Source organism: Budorcas taxicolor, chromosome 7 (assembly GCF_023091745.1).
Source record: "Budorcas taxicolor isolate Tak-1 chromosome 7, Takin1.1, whole genome shotgun sequence".
NCBI lineage: Eukaryota > Metazoa > Chordata > Mammalia > Artiodactyla > Bovidae > Budorcas > Budorcas taxicolor.
In genome coordinates, this window is record NC_068916.1 from 49037463 (window position 1) to 49064596 (window position 27134).

A 27134-nucleotide genomic window follows, 5' to 3' on the forward strand; every position below is an offset into this window, starting at 1 on the left:
ATTATCTCAGAAAAGCAGAAAATGAGTAACACAAATGTATGTATGTTGTTTCATTTTCAGCAGCCATTAACTTTATTTTAAAAAATTAACTGCTGAACTAAAATGAAAAGAAAGGTGGCACACCGAATTCCCCAAAGATGAGTTCATATGGATATCAAAAAGCATTAAACATTTAAGGCACATATATTCATTTGTCCTCTTCTTGTCATTTTCTTTTCAGCAAAAATAATTTTGAACAGCTGTGTTAGTTCTTTATTTTAATCAAGTTTCTTAAGTCACATACTGTATAGTTGGAAACCTTCAAAAAAATATGCCAAAAGTTCCATGGAGCACTGTTTCAGGCTACAAATTCTACTGACTTGATTTATCTCACAAATACATATATAACATATATACATATATATGTGCGTGTATACATATGTATTCATCCTCAGTTTATACATGGTAAATTATAATTTGACATCTTTTACTGTTTTCTTAACAGTTTCTGATACTGGAAAAGAGAGAGGAGAGGAAGAAAGGAAAGGAAGGAAGAAGAAGAGGGAAGGAAAGTCAGACAATGGTAAAAATGGTTACATGAAGAAAATATTAAAAATTTAAGGAACCGACCTACAGCTAACTAATCAATGACAAAGAAGACAGGACTAAACAATGGAGAAAAGGCAAATTCTCCAATAAGTGGTGTTGAGAAAATCAGACAGCTACATGTAAAAGAATGAAATCAGAACATTCTCTAACACCACACACAAAAATAAACTCAAAATGGACTAAAGACCTAAATATAAGACTGGATACTATTAAACCCTTAGAGGAAAGCATAGGCAGAACACTCTCTGACACATATTGTAACAATATCTTTTTGGCTTTATTTCTGAGAGTAAAAACAAAAATAAATGAGACCTAATTAAACTTACCATAAACAAAACAAAAAAACCTACAGAATGGGGGGAAAAATACTTACAACCAATGCAACTCACAAGGGATTAATTTCCAAAATAAACAAACAGCCCACACAGTACAATTAAAAAAAAAAAACCAATGGGCAGAAGATCTAAACAGACATCTCTCCAGAGAGGACATGTGATGGCCAAAAGGCACATGAAAAACTGTTCAAAATCACTAATTATTAGAGAAATGCAAATCAAAACCACAACGAGGTATTAACCTCACTCCAGTCAGAATGGTCACCATCAAAAAGTCTACAAAAAATAAATGCTGGAGAGAGTGTGGAGAAAAAGCAACCCTCCTACACTCTTGGTGGGAATGTAAATTGGGGCAGCCACTATGAAAAACAGTATGGAGGTTCCTTACAAAACTAACAATAGAGTCGCATGTGATCCAGCAGTCCCACTCTTGGGCATGTATCTGAAAAAGACAAAAACTCTAATTTGAAAAAATACACGCACCCCAGTATTCCCAGCAGCACTATTTACAACAGCCAAAATATGCAAGCAATCTAAATGTTCACTGACAGATGAATGGATAAAGAAGATATGATTGATACATATATACACACGTGACTGATACATACACACACACAATGGAATATTACTCAGCCATAAAAAAGAATGAAATAATACCATTTGCAGTAATATGGATGGACTTAAAAGATCATACTAAGGGAAGTAAGCCAGAAAGAGAAAGACAAATATCATGTGACATCGCTTATATGTGGAATCTTAAAAAAAATAGATATTTATAAAATAGATCCATAGACATAGAAAACAAACTTCCAAAGGTAATGGTGGGGCAGATACATTAGGAGTTTGGGATAATTGTGTACCACTGCTATACAGCACAGGAAACTATACTCAATACTTCGTAACGATTTATAAGAGAAAAGAACCTGAAAAAGGATAGCTACATAACTGAATGTGTAATATGTATAACTGAATCACTATGTTATACATCTGAAACTAACACAAACCTAGGGAAAGTATAATTCACAATTATTAAAAAGACTTATCTATAAAAGTTCACAACAGTATAGAAACCCTTTTAAATAAAAGCTGGGCTACCTGGGATATAAAACTCCTAACTCACATAATCAAAGCCAACACCTATAAGAATGAATGAAAATCTGTATGATAAACATTCAAGAGATGCTGCTTTATAGTTTAAGAACAAATGAAGGGAAATAATCTACTGTCCATCAATAAATAGCATAACTATATAATTTATCATCTAAACTTGGACACATTTGAAAGTGAAAAGGGAAGCTACTAAAATAACAATAATTTATCATTTTATTATATTCTTTTATAATTTTTTATTATTTCTAAAAATTACATTAGAAAGCAAATATAAACTACGATGCCTCTGAGAAAACCAAGATGTGCTATCACCATTTCAAGTGGATACAGATACTATGAATCAGATAAATTATATGCTACATTCATACAACAGAGAACTTACACAGATATTAAAAAAAAAAAGACTATGTTCTTTACATTTCAATAAAAGATCTACAAGATACATTGTCAAACGATTAAAAAAGAACAACGTGTAGAATAGTATGTAAAGTATGCTACTTTCCATAAAAAATAAAATATTAAATTAAAAATACTAAGAAGGAATATTTACTTACATTTGCATAAAGAAATTCTGGAAAAACACATTAAAAAACCAATGAGAGGGAGAGGATGGGCACAGGTAAAAATAGGACATTTTACCATATATTTTACCTTATTTATTTTTAACCAGGTGAATTATTAGTTATTTTTTAAAAGGTAGCAGCCCTACCCACACTCAAAATATAAATAACTCAAAATATAAATAGGTTCTAATATAAAAGTTTGCTTGAGAAATCATTTCACTTAAGTACACAAGAAAGAATTCCAGACAAACCTAAAGCATGAATTCTAAACCTGAGAAGTCTGGATTAATGTGGCTTTATAGTCCATAACAATTACTCAGAATCAATATTCTCATTTCATAAAGAAAAAATGAATGAGGACCCTTTTATAGTCTCAACCATTAAGGCATAATGGTAACAACAAAATATACTGTTGAGAAATGGGTTTTAATATTTAACAGCCACAAAATTTAAAACATCTGCAACCTAGACTATTACTCTCCTGATGCTTCCCTAATGGGAATTAATATGATAATGGTTACATTGCTGCACTGACTTGCTACTTCAATCAAATAAACATTTTTAAAAGTTTGTGTCAACTTTATATACCACCTTTCCCTCTACCTTCTAATTCTCAACCTTTGCCTACATTCCTCTATGCTAGCAATTCCTTTGCAAAAACAAAAACACACTACTGTTACAAAATAAACAATGCTTAATTTAACAAAAGAAAAACACAAGAAAATCCACAAAGGCTCTAGCGTATCTCTGGTTTCGATTCCTTTTCCATATCCCAAATTGACAAGAAGTTGTTCAGAAAAAAAATCACATTCATATACTACATAGAAATATCACCTATGATAATGTATAATAACCAAGAAAATTACGTCTAAGTTTAGTACTTAAAAATTCCACCTAAGTTTGGGCCAAGCCTTTAAGAGCTTATTCTTTAGCAAATGAAAAAAACCTCCCTCCAAGTAGAATATTTAAAATATTCTCACCTGTTCAGTAATTGAACTCAAATCATTAGATGAAAAATCTTCCTCTTCATTCTCAAAAAACTCATAGTAATTTTCCAGAAGTCCAGCCATTATCCTGCTTACTATTTCTTGTTCTTTCAGATCTTCCACATCTGTGTAAATACTAAATGAAAAGTCCAAAATGAATTGAGAGTCCTTAAATCCATCACAGACAAAGTCTGAAGAAACTGAGTCACTTTATAGACCTGAGTGATTTATGCCACCATTCTGTGCCTCGGTTTTCCCATCTGTAAAGCCAACCTAATTTGTACCTTGTTCACAGAAATGCTGGGAGGATTAATCAGCTCTACCATAAAAAACAATGGTTCATCAAGCAACCTATGACCCTTGGGAGACAGTATAATGATTCTATTTCACAAATATAATGTTTTTTAATCAAACAAAAATTTGTGAAAAACTTACTGGAAGACATCTGGACCAAAGACAGCAGCCAAAGAGTTTGCTGACCAGATTTCTTCATGGTGTGATGCTACATTGGCTAAAAATCTACACAGGAACTTTAACAAACTGTAATTAACAGGTGGAAGCTGTTGCAAGAGGAACCTCAACTTTCTTCCAAACTCATCTTCATTATTATAATCTATAAAACATAATGACAGGGTTTGTTCTTAATGAAGTAAAAGCAAAGCTCAGATATTTTGCCAGATTCACATTACTCCACCTACATCACCAGTTTACTATAACAATTCAAAACCTCTTCACTTCCTCTACCAGAGGCCAAATGCCTTAGGGCTTTGCATTTCACTTATTAAGTGGAAGAAGTGGAGAAGGAATGCAACCCCTCAACTGTTGGAGGATGTCTTCTTCATCTATTATTCACTGGCTCCAATCCTAGAGCTTATTTTAATTTTCAACATACTGTCTTTTGCATGACTGTACATGTGTTTCCAAATTAGTGCCAACTCTAAGAAGTCAAAATGTACTCGTCAATACCAGTCAACACCAACCACTAGTAAGCAAAAATGAGAAGCAATTTAACCAGCTAACAGTATCAGAATGAAAGAAAAAACAAGGAAGAAACAGAGTAAAAAACAGACTTCTTTTAACATTCTGCAAAGGACAATTAAATACATTCTGAAAAGGACAATTAAATTCAACAATATCAACAGAACTATCAATAAATTAGGATGCATTCCAGGACTTCCCTGGCAACGCAGTGGTTAAGACTCTCGGCTTCCAATGCAAGGGGTTTGATCTCTGGTCAGGGAACTAAGATCCTACAAGCTGCATAATGCAGCCAAAAAAAACCCAAATTATTCTTCTCGGTTTACGAAGTGAATTTTCAACTACCAGAAGACAGGTCCTGTGTTTAGGTCAATGAGTTTTCATTAACAGAAATTAGGTCTGTATCAACCCACTGACTGGTGAGGGTCCCAACGAGGAGAAGTAATTTCTCAGAGGTACCTCAAAATGTAATTAATTGCTCTAATAGGGAAAATTAACCCAATTATCTTTCATTCTGTATTTTTCTTGAGGTCCTTAAAATTAATTTAAAAATAATTATTGGGGGAAAAAATTATTGGTAAAAGGTTATGATCATGATATTGGTCATCTCTACAAAATAACACAACACTAAGAAGTTAACAGAAACAGCTATGGTCATATGAGCTTTACTTAAAATTTAAAATGCAACCAGTAACAATTCTTCTACATTTCATAATATTATCAACTGCCCAGGTACTCTGTCTTTATAATTGGTTGGAACAGTCCCTGAATGAATGTTTTTTTGAATATCTGTGACTATGAAAGTGTGAAAGTGTTAGTCTGTTAGTCGCTCAGTTGCGCCTAACTCTTTGAGACACCATGGACTGCAGCCTGCCAAGCTCCTCTGTCCATGAAATTCTCCAGGCAAGAATACTGCAGTGGGCAGCCATTCCCTTCTCCAAGGGATCTTCCTGACCCAGGAATCAAACCCACATCTCCCACACTGAAGGCAGATTCTTTACCATCTGGGCCACCGAAATTTTTAACAACCTAAATGTAGCAGAAAAGGATTATTTAAGAAAAACCATGTATATCAACTCAAAAATATGTGCATCAATTAATATTATTAATACGATGACTACATCAACACTGACAAATTTTACATAACATTCTCTTTAGCTATGTAACATACTCTTGTATTTATTTTATCATTTAACTCTCCTTATGCCCCTTCAGAATTTTAGCTCTATGAAGACAGTTTTGTTCACTTCTGCATTCCCAGAATCTAAAACGGTGCCTGGCACACAGTAGGGGGTTCAATAAAAATTAGTTGAAGAAGCTGAATAACTACACAGTAACTGAAACAAGATGTTGCACTACTAAAACATTTGATTTGACAGGGTCATAAGATTGTGGGCTACACTGGTTTTGCCTGAAATACTGTTTAAAATGCTGCTTTACTTTTATTAGTGAACATTTCCAGTATTCAAAAAAGTACTCAAAAATATTTACATCTACCAGGTTGCTTCTGAAGTCTTCAAATAAGGCAGAGCAGCGTGTGTGTGTGTGTGTATTAAAAACGTATCTGTTTAAACTTTTTTTCCTTTTGAGCCTACTTCCTAGTTAAATGTGTGTGTGTGTGTGTGTGTGTGTGTGTGTGTGTGTGTGTGTCAAAAATATATCTGCTTTAACTTTTTTTTTCCTTTTAAGCCTGCTGCTGCTGCTGCTAAGTTGCTTCAGTAGTGTCTGACTCTGTGCAACCCCAAAGACAGCAGCCCACCAGGCTCCCCCGTGCCTGCGATACTCCAGGCAAGAACACTGGAGTGGGTTGCCATTTCCTTCTCAAATGCATGAAAGTGAAAAGTGAAAGTGAAAGTGAAGTCGTGTCCGACTCTTAGCGACCCCATGGACTGCAGCCTACCAGGCTCCTCCATCCATGGGATTTTCCAAGCAAGAGTAGCGGATTGGGTTGCCATTTTAAGCCTACTACCTAGTTAAATCATAACCAGGAAAAATATATGTACATATCAAAGAAGATTCCCCTGACTAGGAAATCTTTTAAGCATTGTTAACAGGTTTTTTTTAAATGTAACAACAAATTCACAGAACTGTGAATTGTGTTTTCTACCAAAATATGATGTATAAACAACTGGACAAACTATCATGAGCTAAACCAATGGTTGATAACATTGACAATGAATGGAATGATTGTCATAACCTGGGGGAAAGAGGTACCAGTGGACAGAGTCCAGGGATTCTACTGAATATCTTAAAATTCAAGGATAGCCCCTATACTAAAGAATAACCTAGCCCAAAGTATCAGGAGTACCAAGGTTGTGAAATATTGGTCTAAATTAAAGATCAAACCACATCACACCACACCACACCACACCACATCACTTTGCAATGTCCTGCTGCCACAGAAAATGAAAACCACTCTTTAAAAAAAAAACAAAACACTAACTCAGATGCAACTGGAAAAATGCTCCCTCCGTGACCTTAAAAGCACTAATTTCATCTATTTGTGAACATCAATTAAAATATTAACGTAAGAGTTACCTATGATAAATGGAGAGACTTTTGTCCAGAGACCCAGACAACTTCCCAAATGATTAAAGGATGAACAAATAGATTTTATTACAACAGAAATACAAGTATCACCTCAAGTACCACCACACCTATCTGCATAGCTATTAAAAAAATGGGTGTCTTATATGGGTGTGTACATGCATGTGTGTGTATATGGGTGTGTGCTAATAGTTATGTACATGGGCAACAGAGGAGGAAGGTGGTTTTCTGAAAACAGGCCAAAAGCATTTCTGCACGTCTTAAGTTCCTTCACAAGTGAATACTGACATAGAATAATTAGTAAGATATATATGTAACTCCATAAGTAACACAGTACATGATACTGTCATACTTTTAAACGAGTAAATGTAGGAGTGAAAATGACAACCTCACTGACAGAACAGCTTCTGACTGATAGCATCAATGAGAGGCAGTAACTTTATTATCACTAAATCTTATCCCACTTATTCATTTATAAATTTTCAGTCAAAACTGAAAGATTATCAGATTCTTAGAACTTTAAAAGATCTGTCTACAATTCTATAACACAGGGAAAATGGAATCCTATCATTATAAAAACAAAATGAATGCCTCTAAGACATAAAAAGAGCTCAAAAAACTCTAACACATCAGTTTCATTATATATATTTAATGGGTGCAAAAATGCTTATTAGGTGACTCAATATAAACATTTGAAAAAATACCTACTTCCAAGAAAAGAAATTTGAAATAGATTCAGAAATTCAAAACAAAAATAATATTTCTTGGGACAAAAAAAGAAAATTACACTTTGAAAAAAGGTGACAATATTGATACTTAATTCTGAAACCTGTTCTTTGATCCAGGTGGCATAATAAAGAAACAAAACTGAATCAGGCTAACCATTCCTGAATAAATCAAGTATAAAATGAGCTCTATCATCTAGCTGTATAGAGAAAAACATACGTAACAGGATCATAAATTATCTTTGTATTGACTTTTAACACATATATAAGAGCCATCTATTAACTTAGGCTTGCTTTTAAATTAAAAAAAAATAGTAATAAATTTAAGAAAAAATAAAATGGAAAAATACTCTCAAAAGGAAATCCTCTTCTTCTAACCATACACAACTTAAGGATATATACAAACAAAATATCCAGCTCTCACAGCGAGTAGGGATTAAGGAAGCAGTTATAATTTCTTACTATCACTGAATTTCTCTAGAAGTTCCATTTCAAAAAATTAAAGAGTTTCCACAATACAACGAAAAGCCAGAAAAAATATACAGAGTGAAGTAAGTCAGAAAGAAAAACACCAATACAGTATACTAACACATATATATGGAATTTAGAAAGATGGTTAATGATAACCCTATATGCGAGACAGCAAAAGAGACACAGATGTATAGAACAGTCTTTTGGACTGTGAGGGAGAAGGTGAGGGTGGGATGATTTGAGAGAATAGCATTGAAACATGTATATTATCATATGTGAAATAGATCACCAGTCCAGGTTCGATGCATGAGACAGGGTACTCAGGACTGATGCACTGGGATGACCCAGAGGGATGGGATGGGGAGGGATGTGGGAGGGGGGCTCAGGATGAGGAACACATGTATACCCATGGTTGGTTCATATCGATGTATGGCAAAAACCACTACAATACTGTAAAGTAATTAGCCTCCAACTAAAATTAATAAATTTTAAAAAAAAAACAAAGAAATGGATAATACAGTTGATCCCTAAACAATACAGGGGTTGGGGTGCCAACCCTCCACACCATTGAAAAGTCATGTATAACGTTACAGCAGGTCCACCAAGTCCACGGTTCCCCATGTGTCGATTCAACCAACTGTAGATCATGTAGTACCATAGTACAAATTTATTGAAAAAATATGTGAGTTCAAACCCATGTTGTTCAAGAGTCAACTGTATTACATGTCAACTTCATAAACTTTCCTATGTAATGAAACATGTCACACTATTATATACACATGAACACCATTTGGCTCAAGAAACAGAAGCATCTCATCGCTTCTTGGTTCTTTTACCTTTCTGCATACCTCTAGGTTTATTTTTCTTGTCCATCCCAGATAAGCCCTACTTTTAGTCACCACCAAAACACTAACCCAACAGAGACAAATGAATTTCTTTATTTGGTTTGCAATCTGATGTCCAATTTGATATTTTATCATGGGGTAGCAAAGAATTGGACACAACTGAGAGACTTTCACTTTCCTTCAGGCGTCCAAGAACAAGTTTTAGGTATAGTCCAAACTTAGAATCAAAGCTGTCTTCTGGTTTTTGCTGCTGCTGCTGCTAAGTCACTTCAGTCGTGTCCAACTCTGTGCGACCCCATAGACGGCAGCCCACCAGGCTCCACCGTCCCTGGGATTCTCCAGGCAAGAGCACTGGAGTGGGTTGCCATTCCCTTCTCCAATGCATGAAAGTGAAAAGGGAAAGTGAAGTCGCTCAGTCGTGTCTGACCCTCACCGACCCCATGGACTGCAGCCTTCCAGGCTCCTCCATCCGTGGGATTTTCCAGGCAAGAGTACTGGAGTGGGGTGCCATTGCCTTCTCCGGGTTTTTGCTACAATATTCAATCAAACCAAGGATAAACATAGTAACATCGCCACTAACCAACATCACTGGCTATTATGGGGCATTCTGCCACACATCTTTTTTTGTTGTTGTTCCTTCCTCTCTCTCTCTTTGTTCTTGTCTCCTGCTTTTCCTCCTTCTCATCTTATATCTTAGGCTCACTAAAACCAATCATACAAAGTTAATAGCACCACAGGAATCTAAGAGGTTGCCATTCCTTTAACTAGACAATACAGCCCCAAAGAGCATATGTATTCAAATGGGAACTTAAGAAATTATTCTCAGAATTACTATAATTACTGCTTACATGTCAAGATTTCTAAAAGATAAAAGATTTCGAAATTAAATGTTAAGTGATTGATTGGTAAGATTCAGATTATGTTACCTTGAGAAAGTTGCATCAAGTGAATATGCAAACTGCCAGGGATAACAGGTTCAGGAAGTTCTTGAAGGAAAAACCTAAGAAGACTAATAGCTGAGGGAACATCTGCTTCCTTAACCAAATCCACCTCTTCTCCACTGTCGTATCTCTGCCGAAGCCACTCCACTGTCTCAGCATTTCCATTGACTTGAAAAAGTCCTTGTTGCTCCAGACCTCCTACATTAGTTCAAGGCAAAAATTAAGTAAGTTTCAACTACCATATATATTCATTCTCCAATGTACTTAAAATATTTGTACTTTCAGAAAGCCATTCTTGTATCCCCTGATAGGGCTGAACAGCTTCAAATCACACATCTAAAATCACACAGTCTCTGTCTTGAAGGATACTGTACTTTATCCCACCCTCTTATATTCGTTAAAAAATATTCTTATCGTCCCTCCCACTAAAATATGCTCTAAATCAGGCATATCTGAATACATGACTTTAAGTGAAAGACACACTAAAAAAAAGGAATTTCCATCAGTTTTCCCCACAATATTTTAGACATTGAGTACTGAGGAAAAAAATAATCCAAGGTCAAAATGGGATAAGTTGTGTCTATTAAAACAAAGGCTAGCCCTCAACGTAAGGAAATATATACCATGTTCCTCAATATAGTCCACTACATGGCGGACTATGAACGGAACCTCATTGTCTGGATGTCCTCCCTGCTGCAGCTCATCAAGTGGAATTCCAAATATTTTGTTAGCAAGAACGGAGTTGCAGTTACTCAAGGAAGGGGAGGAGCTCTTCCTCATATCTTTTTTGCAGCCAGAAATCAAAGCTGTCTTTTCTGCCAAATGAAAGGAAAAAAACAAAAGACTATAATGATTAACTGGTGGCAATATGACTAAATACATTAAAGAAGAAGGCTTTACACCTGAATGTGTTCTTATCTATTAAATATCTTCCAGTTACCAGGCCCATAGTGTGTTCTACAATTAAAGCTCAATACAATCATCTAAACATTTTCTCTACTATGTGAAGTTAGTTCTGAATGCTCCCTTTAGTGAATGTTGCTCAGTCGTGTCCGACTCTTGGCGATTCCATGGACTACACAGTCCATGGAATTCTCCAGGCCAAAATACTGGGGTGGGTAGCCTTTCCCTTCTCCAGGGGATCCGCCCAACCTAGGGATCGAATCCAGGTCTCTCACATTGCAGGCAGATTCTTTACCAGCTGAGCCACCAGGGTAGCCCAAGAATACTGGCGTGGGTACCCTACCCCTTCTCCAGCAGATCTTCCCAACCTAGGAATCAAACTGGGATCTCATGCACTGCAGGCGGATTCTTTACCAGCTGAGCCACCAGGGAAGCCAATACTAATGCCATGCCATGACTGCCTATTTATCAAACAATGGCAAAACTGATCACTGAACTTCGCAATGGATATTAATGTCTCAAAGACAAATTAAGGGGCAAATTTTGCACCAATAAGACCTTACTGACCAAGCTTAATAATGACACAAGTAAAAGGTCAAACCTAATCATTTCTGGACTCTGGTATATGAAGCTCATCTAACCACTCAATTCATAAGCAACCTAACAGGAGAGAATCTTTTTTTTTAAATGATAGGCTAATAAGAACAAGATTAACTAGTTCTTATTTCTACATGACAGAGCAGCCATAAACATTTCCTTTATAAACAAAGGAAATTCTTCAGCTCTAGGCATCTACCTTTAATGAGAATGTTCTTTTATCAATCCTGCTGCTTCATAGTTATTCAAAAGAAAAACTTCCACAGTCTGTCTAGTTCAGAAGAAATAAATTATTCATCTTAACTCTGTAGGACTTGTGATCAATAAAGAATCAGTGGGCAAAACAATGTTTCCAATTTCTGAATCATCAAAGAACAAATAATCTCAATAAATGTTCATTTTCTAAAATAATCATTTATGGGAATTCCCTGGTGGTCCAGTGGTTACGACTCTGTGCTTTCATTGCTGAGGGCATGGTTTCAATCCTTGGTCCGGAAACTAAGATCCCACAACCCACGTAGCATGGCAAAAGGAATAAAAAATAAAAACGAAATAAAAATTTATTACTTTATATGGATAAAGGAAAGAAAAACTTTTTTCAAAAGTTGATAATGAACAAAAAGACACCAACTGAGCTTTTTTCATCACCCCAGAAACACAATGCCTTTCACACTACAAGAGAAAGAGAAGAGCAAAACAAAAAAAAAAAAGCTCAATATTCTAAAAGTTTACACAAATAAATGTATATGTATATGTCCATATGTATAAAAGGTAAACCCACTGGAGAACAAATGAAACTTATAGAAATAGTAAAAATTAACTTAGGGACAGCAAAATGCCATAAATGTAAACAGTTTCAGACATGCAAAATCCATTCTTTAACACATCTGATGTCAGCTAATAACTACAAAACCTGAACTTAACAATTCAATAGCAGCAATAGGAAATTAATTCTAAAATCTCTGTGGATATATAAGCATGGGATAATTACTATTGTGAAAACTTACCTTTGAGTACTTAAACACCTAAGTTTAAAAAATGGTTTCTGCACCAGCTACCCTCACTGAGCAAGCATTCTTTTGTCATTTATGGCTGTTTGAGATTATGGCAGAAGATCAGCCTATAGTTCCTCATTGAAGAAACGCAGAACTCGATCAGTACTTCAGCAGTTAATCTAGAAGAGAAAACAAAAAAAAAACAATTCTTTTAATTTCCTATAACATCTTTAACTGTGAGAAGAGACTAGAATAAGCAGTGAATCTATTCAGGAAGGACACTAAAAGAAAAAAAGCATTCTTCTGCCTAAAAAAAAATCTGTCTGAAAGGGATTTCCCTGGTAGTCCAGTGCCTAAGACTGCAAGCTCCCAATGCAGGGGGCCTGGATACAGTCCCTGGTCAGGGAATTAGATACCACATGCCACAACTAAGACCTGATGCAGCCACATAGACAAATAATTTTTTTAAAAATCTGTCTGAGAACAAGAGGCAAAATCTTACACAAAGTTTCATATTATGATGGCTAACCTGGGTATGAATCTTTCTGCTAAAGATAAACAAACGCATTGCACAGGATAATCTTTGACAGCACACATCTTCAGGGATTACACCATTCTCATAATACATTTTTCCTCAATGGACCCTTCATTTGTGCACACACCCACACGCGCATCCCACCCAGTCCTATTCCATCCTTACTCATACACTCAGAGCTAAACATGGAAGCACTTTTAGATCAGCGTGAAAGACATGAGTTTATGCTTGGTATCACACTTACATACTTTACTTTGTATACAAGAAACATTCTGTTATCCAGAATACAGTAGTACGCACCTTCTAATTTGAAGAGGCAATAGCGCATGTTGGAAAAGAGGAGTTTTCCAACTAGAATTATAAAGTGCATATGCAACGTGTATACACAGCACTAGAAAGGTGCATATTCAAGTATTAGCTCTGTAAATGTGATCCTGAACAGCTTCCATGTCGCTAAGCCTAGGTTTCCTTATATAAAAAAATACCTACGTTATATTTTACTGAGAAAATCCATGCATGCCTTAGAAAGAAAATCAATTTCTTTCTCTTCTTTACATACTGTTAAAAGGCCAGCAAAAGAGGCTGTGGAGAGACAGAAGGACAGGGAAAACCTGTTGGCAATGTGTTTAATATTTGGTCTCTTCATCTTCTGTAAATTCTAATAATCTATGTAAAATCTTCTAATAAGCTCAGTACACTGCAGGTCCCTGCTCAAGAGGGGTTCAGGTAAGCAGAAGAGTATTATCATATAGTGTGGTTTTCAAAAATGTGTTAACAGTAACATATACCTCCAGGAGGAACATTAAAAATGGAGGGGAAGGAAAACCACATTCCCACAACAAATGTTTAGTAGATGATTACTTCCAAAACATCCTGAAATGCCTGCTAAAACATGTAGTCTCTTACATGAAAAACAACTTCAAAGTTATATAAGATCTTTTAGAGAGATTAACTTCAGGGACAAGATGTCTAATAACCAACCAACCCTCCTCTGTGATTTCATAAAACTACAATGAGCAATGAAATCAAGTATATTTTGTATAACCACACTCGCTAAATCATGGTGCTAGATGCAACACATATTTTACCAACTGCAACCACTAAACAAAACACTTCACCTTAAGACAGCTCATTTACCCCTCTTTTTTATTCAAAGTATTCACGTAAAAACTGGTTGCCCCTAGAGAAAATCTATTAGTAAATAGCCTGATTAATTCTGAGTAACTCTCAAAAAGGTTTCATGGCCACAGTCAACTATTTTATAACCTACATGATTTCAAACTTTTAAATCAGAAGAAAAGTAATAAAGACAAAGGGAGATAAAATCCCCTGTGACTAAGTCCCCTCACCTATTCTCCTTACTGATATCCTCAATACTCAAATCTAACCTGAATTTCCTGCACAAAATTCCTCAACTGTTTTCCAATGCCTAGAGCCCTGGGCTCCAAATTTTTCAATCAGGAAAAAGATTACGACCATACCTCTCAAACATGTGTATATCTAAGGTAAAATATTGAATACCCTAAGATATTATGAACATAATAAACATACACTCTAATAACATTTTTAAAGGTAATTCTCTGGCAGTTTAGTAGTCAGGGCTCTGCACTTCCTCCCAAGAGGCACTAGCTTAATTCCTTATCAGGGAACTAAAATTCTACTTGCAGCACGACTCAGCAAAAGAAAAAAAAAATTAACATTAAAAATAAACAGAAATGTAAATTGTATTCCTCCACCTCCACAAACATGGTGGCTCAGACGGTAAAGCATGTGTCTACAACGTAGGAGACCTGGGTTCAATCCCTGGGTCGGGAAGATCCCCTGGGGAAGGAAATGGCAATCCACTCCAGTACTACTGCCTGGAAAATCCCATGGACAGAGGAGCCTGGTAGGCTACAGTCCATGGGGTCACAGAGAGTCGGACACGACTGAGCGACTTCACTTTACTGCCCATTCAAAGTGCCAGCACCTCACTTTTGAGACCAGCGACCTACAGCACTGGTTTCCTAACTTCATCTGGGGATGGGGAAGGGTTTGTTCAATATACAGATATTCAGTATACAGCCACAACCCCAATCTAGCATCCGTGAGAACCTGGCCAGGGCCTCTGTATGTTTAATCAGCTCTTCGAGTGACTGTAATACATACAAAGTTTTATGAACCTCTGACATACACCGCAGACTTCACCTAAAATCTCCTTTCCTGACATCCCTCCACCTCACTCTACTCTCCAACAATATTTAAATACCTGAAATTCACAGCCCACACCTCCCAAGCTGTGCATGCATTCTGTTTTCTGTCTTGGAGCCCTAACTCAACACCATGACAAATTCCATCTTGTACATCAAACTTCCAATTCACCATCAAGTCTCAACTTTACTTCCTCTATCAAACCCTCTGTGACTTCCTGAAGCAGACAGTTCTCCTTCTCTTTTACTCCTGTTATGTTTCTTACCTTTTTAGCAATGATCCCATAGAATCTAAAAATATGTCTGTCTCTTTTTTTCAAGAGAGGAACTTGTAGGTAGCGACCCTGTCATTTCATCTTTGTATAGCCCCATACAATCCCTAACACATAATATAAAGTTTAAAATATATGTTGAATAAAGACATAAATAAGAATAACACTGGCTATTCAAGGTTAAGAAGATAAATAAGAAGTGAACATCTCCTTAAGTGATTAAAAACTAAACAAAACATCAAAAGTGGCTGCCATATCTCCTTCCAGCAATAATCAAAGATAATCAAAGCAAGAAAGAAAACCACTTTATAATAACTTTAGAGTATAATATATAAAAATACAACAATCACTATGTTGTATATCTGAAACTAATAATACTGTAAATCAGTTATAATTTTTTAAAAGAATGAAAAGAAACTGATTTATATCTATAAGCACTTCATAAGTTATTTCTCATACCTAAAAAATGCTATTTTTTAAATATAAAAAGCACTATTCCCCTTTTACAGGTATTGAGCCTCAAGGCACTAAGCTAAACTTCAAAATTTGTAAAAGATGCTAGAATGTGCTGCCAGATCTAACTCCAAATCTAACAGAAGTGATTTAAGTCTTAAGAAACTAGAACACTAAAATGAGCAGTATTATGCAGGCAAAAAGATATACTCCCACATCTACTTGGAAATAAGCCACAAATCTGATTCAAAAGCCAGGGAAACCATAAGGTAACTGAAGTTAGTCTCCAAGATAGATGAAGAAACTTCCTCAAAAGATGACCTTTTAAGATACTTATCAGTAGTCAGATCTTGAGTTTTATAAAGTTCACATAACAGTGCATGAAAAACAGGTTAGAGTGCTGGAGTGATGTTTAATCCTAAAGTATGAGAAAATGTGACACTTTAAATGATGTCTCCTCATGAAAGGGTTTAAGTGTTGTGTGCTAGAGCAAGCTGGCTCCCAAAAAAATCCTTTACGTTCACTCCAAGGTCACCGGTTACTACTTTAGCATGATTTTCTACTAAGTCAAAGTGAGTAAATGTTAAATTAGTTCTTCTGACTAAGTACCAACATGACTGAGCCTTTCAGAAAAAAAAACAAATAGCTCTACAATTTAGAAGATTACACAAAATATCTGAGAAAGCATATATGCACTAAAGAGAACCCATCCTAGTCAATTACATCATGGGTATGATCTCAACTGTGACAAATGTTGACTCTTCAAGACTCCTCTGTTCTAGTAACTTTTCACCCCTCCCGTTCCTCCACTGAAAACATGCTCACCTTGGGCCTACTAATGAGTATGATCTTAAGACTAGCATATCATTTCTTGCTGCTCTTTAATAACAATCTACAATACACTTCTCAAAAAAAAAAAAAACCATTGGAAGTAATTCCACAACCTGTTCTAACCAAATGGATCCCTTGAGAGCAGAACATTTCTCTCTTTTTGCACAGACCTGTGTAAAAATTGCTGGCGAGGTATGGGGCAAGAGTGACACACAAACAAAAAAGCACTGACTATACTTTTATTTTGTATATGTCTTTTCCACTTAATTATGAACTTTGAGAGGAAAAAAAAAATAGATTTCAACTTTGTTTCCCAGGTTGTGAATATTATACAACAGCAGAACTCTAATATCTGAAATGATGCTATCATTTCTGATAAACTTTCCAGTTCACTATCCAACTGAATCTTCGCAACCACTCCCTGTGAAATAAGCATAGTAGATTACCATTTTCTTTCTCAAAAGAATAACAAAAAAAATTTCAGAGCTGAAGAAACTGGTTTAAATTTAGTCACTTGACTAGTGTGTAGGTCACTAAAATAGTAAAACTCTAGTCTGCTGCCTTTTAGTTAACACTCTTTTAGACAATAATGACTGCAGCCAACACTGAAAATACTGTCTGAAGTTTTACTGAAATATATGAAATGATACTTCATAAAGGTAATTCATAAAGCAAATATTCTGCACTTGCTATTCAAAAATTATTATGCCAACACCTGTATATATATCTTTTGAAATTATTAGTTTCAAAAGTGGTTCTACAATGAACCACAATATAGTCTGCTTTTAACATAAAAATATTTTCTTATCTGATCCTTAATTTGAGCTCCTACTGGCTCAGACAGTTAAGCATCTGTCTACAATGCGGCAGACCTGGGTTCGATCCCTGAGTCAGGAAGATCCCTTGGAGAAGGAAATGGCAATCCACTCCAGTACTATTGCCTGGAAAATCCCATGGACAGAAGAGTCTGGGAGGCTACAGTCCACGGGGTCGCAAAGAGTCGGACACGACTGAGCGACTTCACTTTCATTTTTCCAAACTTTAAATCCACTGCGTGTGTGTGGTGCTCGGTCGTGTCCAACTCTTTGTGATCGCATGGACTGTAGCCCACCAGGCTCCTCTGTCCGTGGAATTTTCCAGGCAAGAAAACTGGAGCAGGTTGCCATTTCCTCCTCCAGAGGATCTTCCGACTCAAAAGATCAAACCGCATCTCCTGAGTCTCCTGCACTGGCAGGCGGATTGACTGGTATCCAAAAGACCTCGCCCTAGTCCTCCCCCCAAATATGAAGCACCTACTATGTCAATCAGCAAGTGATATGAGCTTTATTTTCACTTTTCCTTTTCAATTACAAGGAACAGCAGCCTGATACACAAAAACAAAAATACATATTTTAAGTAAACAATTCAAGTTTTTTATTTTTCCATTTCAGAAAAGGGCAATAATAGATAGAAACCAGACATGCATTTCTCTGAAAAATGCTTAAAACCAAAGAGAATAGAACTATTACACATCATATACAAAAGAAAAAATATACTGAAGTGAGGTAAAAACCCAACCAAAAAGATTTAGGGTATTTCCTTCTCTAGTAGAAATCTAATAAATTTCATTAAATTATCTTGTCAACCCACTGCATATCCCTCAACCTAAGACTTTTGTACATGCTGGTTCATTTACCCCAAACACTGTCCCTTACTTCCTCTTTCTCATCTTCCACTCTTACTCAAGTCTCATTCTTGGAGGGGGTTCTCCAACCCATCTAACCTAATGATATCCCCTGCTAATTTTCTTAGGGCACGTTATTCCTCAGCTCCAAAACATTCATCATAAGTTTTATTATACATCCCCTTCTGTGTCCGTTTAAAGTCTCTTTCCCCCAAGAGAATATATAAGTTCCTTAAAGTCTGCTGGTGGGTTGCTTTTTTAAAAAAAACAGCTTTATTAAGGTATAATTTCAGTTCAGTTCAGTCGCTCAGTCATGTCCAACTCTTTGAGACCCCATGAATCGCAGCACGCCAGGCCTCCCTGTCCATCACCAACTCCCGGAGTTCACTCAGACTCACGTCCATCGAGTCAGTGATGCCATCCAGCCATTTCATCCTCTGTCGTCCCCTTCTCCTCCTCCCCCCAATCCCTCCCAGCATCAGTCTTTTCCAATGAGTCAACTCTTCACATGAGGTGGCCAAAGTACTAGAGTTTCAGCTTTAGCATCATTCCCTCCGAAGAACACCCAGGGCTGATCTCCTTCAGGATGGACTGGTTGGATCTCCTTGCAGTCCAAGGGACTCTCAAGAGTCTTCTCCAACACCACAGTTCAAAAGCATCAATTCTTCGGCACTCAGCCTTCTTCACAGTCCAACTCTCACATCCATACATGACCACTGGAAAAACCATAGCCTTGACTAGACAGACCTTTGTTGGCAGGGTAATGTCTCTGCTTTTCAATATGCTATCTAGGTTGGTCATAACTTTTCTTCCGAGGAGTAAGTGTCTTTTAATTTCATAGCTGCAGTCACCATCTGCAGTGATTTTGGAGCCCCAAAAAATCAAGTCTGACACTGTTTCCACTGTTTCCCCATCTATTTCCCATGAAGTGATGGGACTGGATGCCATGATCTTAGTTTTCTGAATGTTGAGCTTTAAGCCAACTTTTTCACTCTCCTCTTTCACCTTCATCAAGAGGCTTTTTAGTCCCTCTTCACTTTCTGCCATAAGGGTGGTGTCATCTGCATATCTGAGGTTATTGATATTTCTCCCGACAATCTTGATTCCAGCTTGTGCTTCTTCCAGCCCAGCATTTCTCATGATGTACTCTGCATATAAGTTAAATAAGCAAGGTGACAATATACAGCCTTGATGTACTCCTTTTCCTATTTGGAACCAGTCTGTTGGTCCATGTCCAGCTCTAACTGTTGCTTCCTGACCTGCATATAGGTTTCTCAAGAGGCACGTCAGGTGGTCTGGTATTCCCATCTCTTTCAGAATTTTCCACAGTGTATTGTGATCCACACAGTCAAAGGTATAATTTACATATCATAAAATTCACTCTTTTCAAGCGCATAATTCAATGTCTAATAAATGTACGGTTATACAACTATCATCAAGCAAATGCTCTGGTTTTGCTCCTTCGTGTATCTTACATTTAGAAAAAGAAAAATAAATATCCAGTGAGTGAATAAATAAATCTGATAATGAATTATCCTTTATACCATTACAATTCATATCTATCTAGTGTACCATGTGATTAGGAGTTGGTGCATTAAACCCACCTTTATTACATTCTGTTTTTAAAATCCTTCATTATTCCCATTTCCAATCAAAGTCAGCTCTTCTATAAGGTCCCAAAGTGAACCACCCCACATACAAGCCTACTGCATCACCTGGAGAACATTGTTTCAGGTCAAGTTCATGTGTACATACTATACTTTCTTCTTCTCCATCCAGTAACCCTTTCCTCTGCTCCTAGCTGTGTTAACAAAATATAAAGAAAGTTTAAGAGCATTAACCCTACTCATTGGAGAGGCTAGGATCTTCATTTAATGCATCACTTTTGTAATGCTGAGGTTATACAAGTAAGTTCTCCATCTTGATATATACCTAATTAAGATCTTTTTAATGCAGTGTGACTTACTAAAGTATTGGAAACCTTTTTCAGATGAAAAATCTCTTCCCTGTTTATCCATCTGTAAACAGAAATTCTGCCCTCCTCCTTTTTTTTGGCCATGCCTTGTGGCATGTAGGATGTTAGTTTCCCAACCAGGAATGGAACCAATGCCTCCTGCAGTGGAAGCACAGAGTCCTAATCACTGGACCACCAGGGTATTCCCCAATTTCAATTTTTTTTAATTTCAGTACTTCATTCATTTTTAAGAACCACTAAAGTTTTCAGATAAAAGATTTGAATCATTTACAAAATGACTTTTTGAAAGTAACTCAACAACAAAGAAACGAACTCAATTTAAAAAACTGAGCAAAGGGCTTAAACATATTTCTCCAAAGATACACAGAAGAAAAAATGTTCAGCATCAGTCTTAGGGACATGCAAATCAAAACCACAATGAGATACCTGTTCACCCCCATTAGGATGGCTATTACCAAATAAACCAACAAACAAGGGGAAGTAACAACTGCTGAAGAGATGGAGAGAAATTGGAACCCTTGTGCATTGCTAAATGAGAATGTAAAATGGTGCAAGCAGTCCTGGAAAACAGTTCAGACGTTCCTCAAAAAGTTAAACACAGAATTATCAGCAACTTCACTCCTCGGTATACACCTAAAAGAATCAAATGCAAGAACTTAAACAGATACTTGTACACCAATGTTCACAGCAGCATTACTCACTAAAGCCAAAAAGTAGAAACAATCCAAATACTCATCAAGAGATGAATGGATAAACGAAATGCTGTATATACACACGATGGAATATATTATCCAATCTGAAAAGGGAAGGAAATTCTGATACATACGACAATATGAATGAACCTTGAAAAACATACTAAACGAAATATGCCAAACACAAAAATAGGACAAATGCTATTTGATTCCACCTATATAAGGTACCAAGGACAGGCAAATTATAGAGACAGAAAGAAGAACAGCAGTTACCAGGGGCTAGAAGGAAGCGGGAATGCGGAATTACTGCCTACACAGTTTGTCTGGAATGGTGAAAAAGCACTAGAAATGGAAACTAACAATGGTTGCACAAGGGCTTCCCCAGTGGGTCAGCCTACAATGTGAAGAATCAGCCTTCAATGCAGAAGACGCAGGTTCAACTCCTGGGTTTAAAAGATCCCCTGGAGGAGGAAACCCATTTTCCAGGATTCCTGCCAGGAAAATCCCATGAACAAAGGAGCCTGTAGGGCTACAGTCCATGGGGTCACAAACAACTGGACACAACTGAGCACCCATGAAGGCAATGGTTGTACAACACTGAGAATGTACTTAATGCCACTGAATTGTACACTTACAAATGGTTAAAATGGTAAATTTTACATCATACACATTTATCACAATTTGTTTCTAAATATAGCTACAATTTATATTATTATGTTCTCCAATATTAAAGTCAGGGTACAACAAAGAGGGAGGGGCTTTGGCAACCCACTCCAGTATTCCTGCCTAGGAAATCCCAAGGACAGAAGAGTCTGGTGGGCTACAGTCCATAGGGTCAAAAAAGAGTCAGACATGACTTAGCAACTCAACAAGGGAAGCCATGCACAGACTGAGGTTATTCATAGATGATAATAAAAATAGCTGTTTTATTGGTGGGGGGAAACTGACATGGCACAATACATTCATTTTAGTCATTATCTCTGTCCTAAAACAAACAGCATTCTAATAAAAACAATAAAGAGTAAGGAAAATTGTGTTCAGGAGGAAAGAGATATATAGCAAAATTGTACTTTATGATCAATTTTTTTGTGAACCTAAAACTTCTCTAAAAATAGCCTAATTTTTTAAATAAATAAAATTTTAAAGACATAGAAAATACGAGAATTCTATACTCATATTAATACCAGAAAATAAAACAGTATACATGTAGTTTAAAACACATATACAACGTAACATTTACTTCACCTAAGGAAGAATTTTACGACACTGATAAACCTTTCTACATCTTTCCCAGGATTTAAGAAGTGTCCCAGATCCCTAACGGGTAACACAATTAAATCGTTGAAAATACGGCCCAAATTTTAAAAGGAGCAGAGATTAAAAAAGTAAGAAGCTACCGACAGATATACAAATGAGAAGCAGTACATTAATTCCATTCAACAAGTACGGGCATAAAAGCACAGTACCTGAGAGACACCCAGGCCATCAAGTATTGCATGCAAGGTTACAAAAACGAAAGCTGAAGACACAGCCCCACATTAACCCAGAAAGTCAATAATTCAACACCACCCTTTAATGTCCACCTTTTAAGGTAAGTGCACCCCAGTTATTTAACCTTCATAATCTGCATTACTGAGGTCCCAACTGCCATTTTTAGATTATCATCAACTTGAAAATAAGGTAAGTGCCCAATCTTAGGTACTTTTTTCATTGATTAGGCGGCATAATGGGGAGCCGAATGAAATGTCAGTTTGGTTTTAAATCGACTTTTAATTGAAGTATACCAACTTCCCACTGGGCAAGTGTGTCAACTGATTGAATTTCCCATTACCTTATCTAGGAAACCAGGCGCCCTGAGACAGTGCTATACCCTAGCCTGGTCTATGCAGAGTGCATTCTAGACAAGTCCCCAGTGCACCAACAGCCCAATTTTGGCTATATTCTCTGAACGATTTAAGGAAGTAAGCAACCACTCATCTCACGTGATCTTAAAAAGGGGTGCAGTAGAGCCCGGATTAAACCACACTTTTTTTTTTTTTTTGCATCAACTTCACTGCCCAGCACGAAGGAAAAGGGCAGCGAGGCGGTGTAGGTCCGGTGTGCAGGGGAGGCTAGCAAACAAGCGCAGGCAGCTGTGCCTTCCACTTAGGGGGAGCTAGGAGGTGAGAACGCACACCCGCTCACGCGCACTGCAGCGGCTGAAAATATCGAAGACTGCCACACCCCCTGGAAGCCAGGGGCACAGCTTCACCGTATTTTGCTTGAGGAGAAAGGGGGCCCTCTCTACGGAATGACGCACCTTTAGGGCTCTGCCCGGTCTCCCACGCACCAAGAGGGGCAAAGCCCTAGAAGCCAGCGCGAGTGGGACACGGCGCCGGTGGGCGGCAGAGGGGTGAGGGCCGCGGCTCTGTGACCGGCGCATGCGCAGATAGGGGTACCCGCCCGTTCACCTACCCTTGGAACCGCGACGCCCCGTTCCCCGGCCGCGGCCGCTTCTCCAGGACCCGCGGCGACTGCAAGAGGGCGAGAACTGAGGCCCCAAGTGACTCCGCGACCGGCGAGCGTCTTCCTGTGGCGGCCACTGGCGGGAGGCTGAGGCGACGACTGTGGCTCGGGGCCAGCCCGGTAGGCGACCCCCGGATGCCCCCGGCCGTGGCGGCGGCGGAGACGCGGAAGACGGGGCGGGAGCAGCCACGGAGGCAGCGACTGAGGCGCAGAGCCTCCCTAACAGCAAGCGGAGGAGAGCGGAGGGCGGAGGGCGCAGGGCGGGCTGGGGCCGGGCCGGACGTGACGTGCGTGGGAGGGGGCGGGGTGGGCCCGCGGGCGGGGGCGGGGCGAGTGCGCAGTGAGAGCTGGGGACCCCTCCCAGACGCTGAGAGCAGATGTGAAGTCTGTGCGCTTAGAGTCGGGGTTGGGGGAGAAGGAGGGTCCGTCACTCCAAATGTGGGCCCCCGAGTTAGAGTTGAGAAGCAGGGCGCGGACCCGAGGGAGGTGTCTGGGGGTCCTCAGTCTGGAGAGGTTGGAAAAAAAGAGGAAAGTGGGGAGGGGACGTAGGAGTCATGAAGGGCAAATCCCGCAGCCCGAGGTCACTCCTGGTCTCTGCAGAGGGAACATGCCACTTTGCAGGAAACCAGAAAAACCCGGGTACCCTTATCTAGGTGAGGAGCGCGGAGGCTTGAACAGAAAACCTCCGGGCAGATTGAAGCGGTGACTCACGTTCTCTTTCTCAGCGATGGAGATTAAACTGGGGACTGTCCGCCCGCACCCTTTCTCTTCACCTAAGGACACGACCTAGAGTCCAGAGATAATATAGATGCCTTTGGTGCCGAAAGCATCCGGGAATATGAAAGTCGAGAGACCATATGCTTACATAGAGTTTCCTATACTGATCCAGAATTTGAGAGGCAAAGCTGAAAGGCAGAAAGAATGAGGAGCTCTCTGAGCCTAGGGAATCTGGACTTGCTTGCAAAGCCAGACTGACCGTGCAGTTCCTTCCTTCATACCGCCTTCATAAAGGTATGAATATTCAGCCAGTCTCTCTTTTTTTTTTTTGCTTTAGTCTGTTAAGGGCTTTGAGTAAAACGCAGTTTTCTGCCTTTAGATTCCTTGATAGCAGGTAGGTATCCACACCTGCACAAAGAACTCCGGGTGTCAGTAAAAATGTTAAGTTGCTAAGTCGTGTCCAACTCTGTGACCCCATGCACTGTAGCCCACCAGGCTCCTCTGTCCATGGGATTTCCCAGGCAAGAATACTGGAGTGGGTTGCCATTTCTTTCTCCAGGGGATCTTCCTGATCCAGGGATCAAACCTGCATCTCCTGCATTGGTAGGTTGATTCTTTACCACTGAGCCATCTGGGAGGCCCCTGTGAAAATATAAACCACTACAATTCAGTTTTACCCTACCTGCCTGGCTGGAAGTCAGAAACCCAGAAAATGTAAGAGAAGAAACCTCTTAGAACTTGGAACAAGATTGACCAAGAAAAAAAAAGAACGAAGGAAAAGAAAAGACACTCTATGAGATGATCTGTAAATGTGTTACGAAGAACAGGGTGGCCCCCAAATGTCATTAGAGTAAAATAAACCATCTGTCACCTAAGTGTCACATGCCCAGTTGATGCTGTCATAAGAGAGGGGTGGGGTCCATAAAGAGTCTAGAACCTGCAGAATCTGGATAAGAATGTATTGTGGGCTCTCTGTCTAGGAGAGAGGCTATGATTCTAATGACCAGGACCAATAACCCATCCATTAACAGAACAGTTTAAAAACACTTAGGTCAGATTCAGTCTCTCATTCAACAAATACTGAATGCTTATTATATTCTAGTCTCTTAGAATACATCAGAAAATAAGAGCCCTGTCATTGAGTTTATATCCTAATAAACAAGTTAAAGCTAGCCTTTAAGAACACACAAAGACCCATGCTCTGATTCCACACTCATCAGGTAATCTTCCCATCACTCAGGAAATCTCAACTAAATCAACAAACCCAGTAAGAAGCAATTGTCCAAAGCACATGACTGATACTAGTGATACTAGCAATATAGTTTTTCTCAGTATATTCACATCATGGTTCATAAATCAACTTCCATCCATTGGGTTGAATTACAAAGTTGTCTTATCCAAATTAAATTCTCAGAACTGAATTAAGCCTGAGTAAAGTTAAATGTAAGTGTCTGAATCTGCCAAACTGAGGACCAGGCAGATTCTGGTTTCAAAGCAGCCCAATCAAGATGCAGCCTATATGCATTCAGTCTTGCATCTCTCTTTAAATATCTTAAATGGAAGCTTTACCTGTGATTCCATGCTTGAAGAACAGGGGCAACATGATTGCTTCTAAAGCTTAATCATAAGTGAGTAGAAAATTCATAGGAGAGGAAATCATTAGAGTAAAAACCCTCCTGAACCTGTTCTGCCTATGCAACACAGGCTCTTGTTGACATAACTGACATTAATAGTTACATTGCTCTGAGTATGAAAACCCAAGACTGCAAGCTCCCAGATGACAGAGAGTCCCTTGCATTCATGTGCCCTACTCCCAAAGTATGGGCTCTCAACAAATGAACTGATTCAAAGACCATTTTTCCCATAAAACTCAAGAGCATGTCCTTGGAAGATATCTTTTCCAGATCCTACTTTACAATAAGTAATCAGTATGTTCAACATACAGAGTTTAGGGATATAACTTTAAAAAACAGAACAAAAAAAGCTTTATTTTTTAAATTTCATCATCCCTTTAAACAGTGGAGTGTGCAATGGAGTCGATCTGTCATATACCTGACTCAGGTTCCATGAGTTCTGTGGTTCCTATTAGGAATAGAAAGTCCCATGGTCATTGAGTCACAAAAGAGTGAATCTTTTCCGTCTTAGGACAGCTGGCTCACTGCTTGCCCTGCAGAGGCATTATACCTGGTCTTTTCTTGTTCTCTCGCAGCTTACCAACCAAGAAAGGGAAGAAGAGAGAGGAAAAGATCAGGGAGCAGGAAAATCTGTGACTTGTACTTCCATGTGGTGGTTTCACACTCTGGGCCTGGCAGGTGATTAAAGCTGCCTTTTTTCCTAATGGATGCTTGACAGTTTTCAGAAACCACTACCATCTCCATTCTTTGGTGGTTATCATAGCAACCTTGATCTGATCAAAAGTGTTTTATTCTGGCAGTTCTTTACTCTCTTTCCGTCCCTAAGAATCTGGTAAAAGTGAATGTTAGTCACTCAGTCGTGTCTGACTCTTTGGACCCCATGCACTGTAATCCACCAGACTCCTCTGTTCATGGAATTCTCCAGGCAAGAATACTGGAGTGGGTAGCCATTCTCCTCTCCAAGGGATCTTCCTGACCCAGCAAACGAACCTGGATCTCCACATTGCAGGCAGATTCTTTACCATCTGAGCCACCATGGAAACCCACCTCCAACTTCTTGTCTCTTGAAACTGTTTTTCTCAGT

At 38.4% G+C, this 27134-nt stretch overlaps 1 protein-coding gene across 1 annotated transcript in view; it reads right to left on the reverse strand.

The window, feature by feature from the left end:
• The window catches only part of FAM13B (family with sequence similarity 13 member B), a 63359-nt gene extending 52490 nt beyond the window's left edge, over positions 1-10869 (reverse strand). Inside the window, exons 1-5 of the mRNA XM_052642949.1 lie at positions 10713-10869; positions 10075-10287; positions 4018-4195; positions 3577-3718; positions 1312-1365 (exon numbers count right to left, since the gene is read on the reverse strand). Of these exons, the coding sequence (XP_052498909.1) occupies positions 1312-1365; positions 3577-3718; positions 4018-4195; positions 10075-10287; positions 10713-10869 (744 nt within the window). The remainder of the gene's footprint in view (positions 1-1311; positions 1366-3576; positions 3719-4017; positions 4196-10074; positions 10288-10712) is intronic.
• Positions 10870-27134: the final 16265 nt, after the last annotated feature.